The sequence below is a fragment of the Humulus lupulus genome, chromosome 8, assembly GCF_963169125.1.
Source record: "Humulus lupulus chromosome 8, drHumLupu1.1, whole genome shotgun sequence".
NCBI classification, from domain to species: Eukaryota; Viridiplantae; Streptophyta; class Magnoliopsida; order Rosales; family Cannabaceae; genus Humulus; species Humulus lupulus.
The window spans coordinates 83,836,505-83,842,359 of NC_084800.1; the positions used below are offsets into that span (position 1 = coordinate 83,836,505).

General features: G+C 33.7%; 1 protein-coding gene across 1 annotated transcript; it reads right to left on the minus strand.

Annotated features, from left to right (window-relative positions):
* Window positions 1-841: 841 nt before the first annotated feature.
* On the minus strand, window positions 842-3,275 carry LOC133797982 (hypersensitive-induced response protein 4-like). The gene is made up of 5 exons (XM_062236134.1): window positions 2,937-3,275; window positions 2,668-2,788; window positions 2,485-2,576; window positions 1,831-1,927; window positions 842-1,491 (listed from the first exon to the last, which is right to left on the minus strand). The coding sequence occupies exons 1-5, from the start codon at window positions 3,120-3,122 to the stop codon at window positions 1,127-1,129; spliced, it is 861 nt and encodes a 286-aa protein (XP_062092118.1). The 5' UTR covers window positions 3,123-3,275; the 3' UTR covers window positions 842-1,126.
* Between the last annotated feature and the right edge of the window lie 2,580 nt (window positions 3,276-5,855).

The window sequence follows — 5,855 nt, forward strand, 5'->3', positions numbered from 1 at the left end:
ATATGGTTTAAGTGTATGATTATGTTTATTATGTTTAGTTTTTTGTAATGTGTTCTCATGTAGTATTCTTTGGTCTCCCGAGTTAGTAGTGATTGTTGTAGTTGTTCATATTCTCTCCCCTCATTGTGAAGATGTTTCGACACTCCTTCCCACCAGGTTATACCAGGGATATACTATCAACTTTGGAAATCAAAGATCAAATTTACAAAGAGGTTGTGCAGTCGTCAGTATTTCCTCTGATAGGTGTGTCGGGTTGGGAATTGTTCTTGTATTTGGAAAGGGGATCATTCAATGAAATGTACTGAACTATAAATGTATATATTTGAGTGTTACATGTAGGCCTTGTTTAGACTTTGGATTTGAAGAGGGATAAAAACGAAATATTCTATTTTTTCATGTGTTGAATTGAATCAATAAATTAATAATTGTTTTTTAAAAAAAATAAAAACATATATGTAATATAATTTTTTAAAATTTACAACGATTATAAATATATACAAAATATATATATATTAAAAAAAATCTTGGAAAACATTTTCTTCTATTTTTTCCCATCCATCCAAACAAGACCTTAATGATTTCAGAAAAAAAAAACTAGAACTAACTCTAGGACTCTAGAATCGATATTTACTCTCAACATGTACATAGTCCTATTAAATAAACAATGTGTTTAGAATATTAAAACAAACACAATAACAAAATTATCTAAGTTCAATCATTTTCTAAGTAGTATTCTTTCCTATCCGATATTCCATTTAAAAAAAATTTATTTTATATATTTTTCTCAGTTTATACTACGAAAGAAGTAGAGCATTTAAAGGAATAAAAAAAAACGTACAAGTGTTTCACCAGAGACAGTTCTTTACCTGCCCACTTGGCCTGTGATACAAGGAAAGCATACAACTGTTCATGCCACATTAAAAACCATGCTAAATATTACATACTTAAGGCTATAATTTGCAAATATTTTTTTAAAAAAAACAATATACTCGTTCCAAAGTACCTTCGGATGTATCAACGTACTATTTCGGATAACATTTACATCCTTCTGTTGAATTTCAACCAACAAAGTAGACAGTCAAAATTCTTTATGAGATTCTATACATGACTGAGAAATGGGAAAAAACTAGTTAACATTGGCGCTGTTTGCCTCCATAAGTCCATTGCGTATCTGGTCACCAATGTCCCTAATATGACCAGGACCATGGGGTATAAACACAGTCGTGTTATTTGACGAATTGCCAAGGTCTTTAATGGTGTCAAAGTACTGTGTGATCATGATAAGATCCATAACCTCCTTAGCTGAGGTACCTTCAACCTTGTGAGAGAAGTTCACGATGTTCTCTCTCAAGCCATCTGTGATCGCCTGCCTCTGCCTTGCAACACCGACACCTCCTAAGTACTTGGATTCAGCTTCACCTTCTGCTCGTTTGATTTGGAGCACCTTCTCTGCTTCTCCCTTGTATACACTTGCAAGTTGGAGCCTTTGAGCTGTAGAGCATAAGAAGATTCATTACTTGCATACAAAATCGAGAAGCGAACTTTAAAACTCTTTTCCCGGTTGCCAGTTAGTGATAAAAATTAATATTTGATACTCGATTATAATTGAGAACTAATCAACTACCCTATTGCGAGTAATGTCTGTGGTTGAGGGGAATTACTACTTCAGATTGTTCACATATATACCCTAATATTAATTACACTCACAAGCTTTCTATTTGCGCCCTTCAAAATCTGGGATTTTTAAAGTTAGCTAAGAATCCAAAATTTTCTAAAACTCATAACATTAATGTTAGTATCTGTCCGGATGAAAGAGTTGAAAATAATGACCTGCATTAATCTCGTTCATTGCCTTGCGCACATGAGGATCGGGTATAATGTCAACCATTAGTATGTGCTCTATGTTATATCCATATGCCACCATAATCTAATCCAGGGTTAAACAAAGTATAATGTGAGAATCAAATGCCATGCCAAATAAACGGTGTAAAATACACAAAATCACAAATAGAAGGGTACATGAGAACACTTCAAATCAAGAATATATATATAGTTAATGAAATTGACACGGCAACCATACTGAATTTGAATTATTCGAATTGACAGCAATGAGGGCAAAAGCTTTTCCTAATCAAGAAGTTTAGTGCGTTCCTTTCTAGAATAATGACAAGCAAACATGTCCTAGGATGCGACCTGAGAGAACTGATATTTTAGTAAAAATAAAGTATTTTTCCTTACAAATTCTTTACACGTCCTTGTCCTGCTATAATTCTTTACATTTTCATTTAGTAAAAAATATAGCAGCATGGTAACATATATGTATGCACCTACTATAGAAACTTCAATGTTTTGTTTTCAAGAGAATGATAGAAGAATTTTCTTTTAAAAAAATCTAAATTAAGAAAGATAGATTGAAGTTATTACACATTAAATGCACTGTTAAGTTTTTACAATAATACCAAGGATGAAAAACTCTGCCCATACCTTCTCAAGTTCTTCCAGCACAGATTTAGCAACCTCACCCTTTTGTTCAAATAGCTCATCCAGGTTCATCCTAGGGACAATAGCTCGAACCACTAGAACCAGAAACCAAAAACATTACATTATACCTATTCTTTCTTTAAATCAATTTTTTTTTTTAAAATTCACATTTCTAATCAAGAATACCATCGAATACGTAAGACTGAATCTGTTCTTTGGGGTTCTGCAACTCGTAATAAGCATCATCGGCATTTTGTTTGACGACCCGGTATTGAATTGAGCATACTAATTGCACAAACACGTTATCCTAGAAATTAAAGATCATCAATCACCACCCTTTTCACTGATCAAACACATCAAATTCGCCTTTTCAATTCATAATTCTACATATATAGATTAAAAGTCAAACTTGTTTCTTCTCTAAAGCGTGTAGTGTTCTTAAGAGGCAAACAAACCTTGGTTTTGGTTTCGACGCGGACATCAAGGGAGCAGATCCTTGTAGACAGAACGCCGGCGAGGCATTCTCCGGCGAATGGGTTAAAGAAGTGGAGACCTGGCTCGGCCAACCTCTCGAAGCGACCCCATCTCTCCACCACGCCTATGTTCGCCTGGTTCACGCACGTACAAAACGAGTTTCCCATCGCTGTCTAGTCTAAATTTCTCTCTTTGTGTTTCTTTATGTAAAAAAAATAGAAGAATACGAAGACGAAGACGAAAACAAAGAGCAAAGAAAAAACGAGGCACAGCGTAGAATTGCAACGGTGACACGCGGGTAGCCCGGTACCACTACTACCCAGTCTTGGAGGGAGAGAGGGAGAGACCGACTTTCATGAACTGGGCTGGACTTTCGAGTTTACTGGGCCTTGGCCCATGGTTCTTGACTTATTAAAGTACGCTGATGATATTTCTAGAGGCCGCAACAAAATAACTCAATTGATGGAAAGTTTCTTTTTTGGAAAAATTCCATAAAAAAAAAATAAGCATACGACGAAGCTTAACAACTACATATAGAAGGAATAAACTCATTCACTCACTAGCATTCCTACAGGGAAACTGATACTAAATTGTACAAATAGATAGCAGCATAACATGTTAGGTGGTGATGGGTACTATTGGTACTCATTAACAATTTTTATCACTTATTACATGTTTACTAATTCATGAGAATTACATTTGTTGTAATTGTTATCCATATTTTCCATCTTGGACACGTGGCACGACTAAATGAGTTTCATGGGGTCTCAGGAGAGGCCCGGGCCCAACCAGGGCCCAACGAACAATGAGCAACCAAATCCTATCGGCCTGGACCATACCGAGCCTAATAACTAGCGAGTAGCACGAGCATAGTAAGGGACCGGAAAGGAGATGTAGGGCCGAACCATCTTCCCGGGCACAACCAATCTCTATCCTTCGGGATTTAGATTATGGTGGCGGGCGGTCCATTCTAGGAGACGGATCCCATTGAGTGGGATCCAGATGAAGTCTCCGAGTCCATCCCCAACATTCTAATTCACCATCAGGACGTCCTTCGATCCATCATCGCTAGCTAATGTCTTCCCTAGTAAATGAACCTGGACTTTCGTAAACGACCCCGGACCATATGTCCGGATAAAACAAGCCCAGTTCTTCCAACAGCTGACATGTCCCCGAGAAATCTGGCAGTTGGTCTCATTGACTAATCTACAGAATGAGGTACGCACAGAACGTACGATGTTCCTAGGAAACGATACTGCCACTACTCTGACAGATCTTGTCCCCAGGATCCCTTTGGTAGCCCACGCGGATCAGTTCGTGCCAACGTACAAAGGTAGCTGTAAGTCTCTACTACAGTCAAGCCGCCCCAATGGGCCTAGATTAACAACTTGTAATCATGTTACACTCTTGTATTATAGCTATGTTAGAGAGCACTTATGATAATATCCTTATTGGGCCCGGATTAGTCTAGCCCAAGCTACATGACCACCTATAAATAGCGTCATTTGTGCACTGTAGCGAAAATCTCATTTTTTCTCTGGTATGCATACACGCTGCTGAACTTGTAGAAAACCTCAATTATTAAACTCTCTAAAGCTCAATACTAGTGACTCGTGGACTAAGGCTCATTAACATCCCAATCACATAAAAATGGTGATCTTGTTCATTTCATTGCCTTTATTTCTAGCTCTTATTTCTCAATATATTTATAATTTACGAAGAACTCGGTAAATAGTAATCATTCTCATTTATTGTAACTATATATAAAAACACTAATTAAATGTTGACTTTATTATATTTTGAATTTTACTTTTTCTTTTTTTCTTTTCTCCATAATTTTTTATATTTAAATTAATTTTATAAAGTCATATTTATAATTAATGTCTTATATATCATTTTTTTTAGTTTCACTTATATATTTAAATTTATATATAAATTCACAATTAATTATTTATGTATAACTAAAATCAAAATTTGATAAGTAATATATATAATCACTTTGTCATCTCTTCACACTTCAAATTAAATCAAATATTTTTTATTGTATAGTTTCTATTAGTGATTTATTGCATTAATATGTTACAAAAGAAAATTTTGAAGTTATAAAATTAATTTTGTAAATCTTTGTTAGTTACATGTTAAGTAAATTTATAAATTATTTTGAAATTGGTTATCGTTTGTTACATTGTGGTAACTAATTACTTTGCAGATTAATTGTTCTAGATAGTTTTGTTGTATTATGAAATTAATCAGTAACACTGTTGTAACCATGTGTTACCAATATTTTCTTAAAGTTACCAATTACTCATTAAAATTTTTGTTACTATGTGTTACAATTTAGTAACTAAACATAATTTTATTCAGGATTTTTAAAAATTAAAATTTGTTCAAATTTTTTTAGCAATTTAAAAATATGTAGTTTAGAAAAGTATTTTTGTTATCGACTAAGTTAACTCAGTGGATAAGAGATATATAAGTCTAATAAACGAGCAATTTGATGGTATCAGCACTCCAATCATTTTGAAATACTTATACGTGTTGTTTTCATTCCAATGACATAATGTGATTGGATTCATATTTGCAAATGAGTAAAAAATATCTGATGAGTTTACACTACATTATCTTAGTGTTAAATTTAATATCAAATAGTCTAATTTTAATTAAAAATAAATAAAGTACTAGTTTCGAAAGTAAGTTTTACATGATATTTTAATTACTAGGTACAACTTTGTAACATGTGTTAATAACAGTACAACAAATAGTCACATAAAATAATAATAAGTAATAATTACTTAATTGTGAGTTACACATATTATCACGGAAAAATATTAGATTGACCATTTTATTTTTTCCGAATTCCTGAATACACAATTGATCTTTGTATTTTGTTAAATGACAAA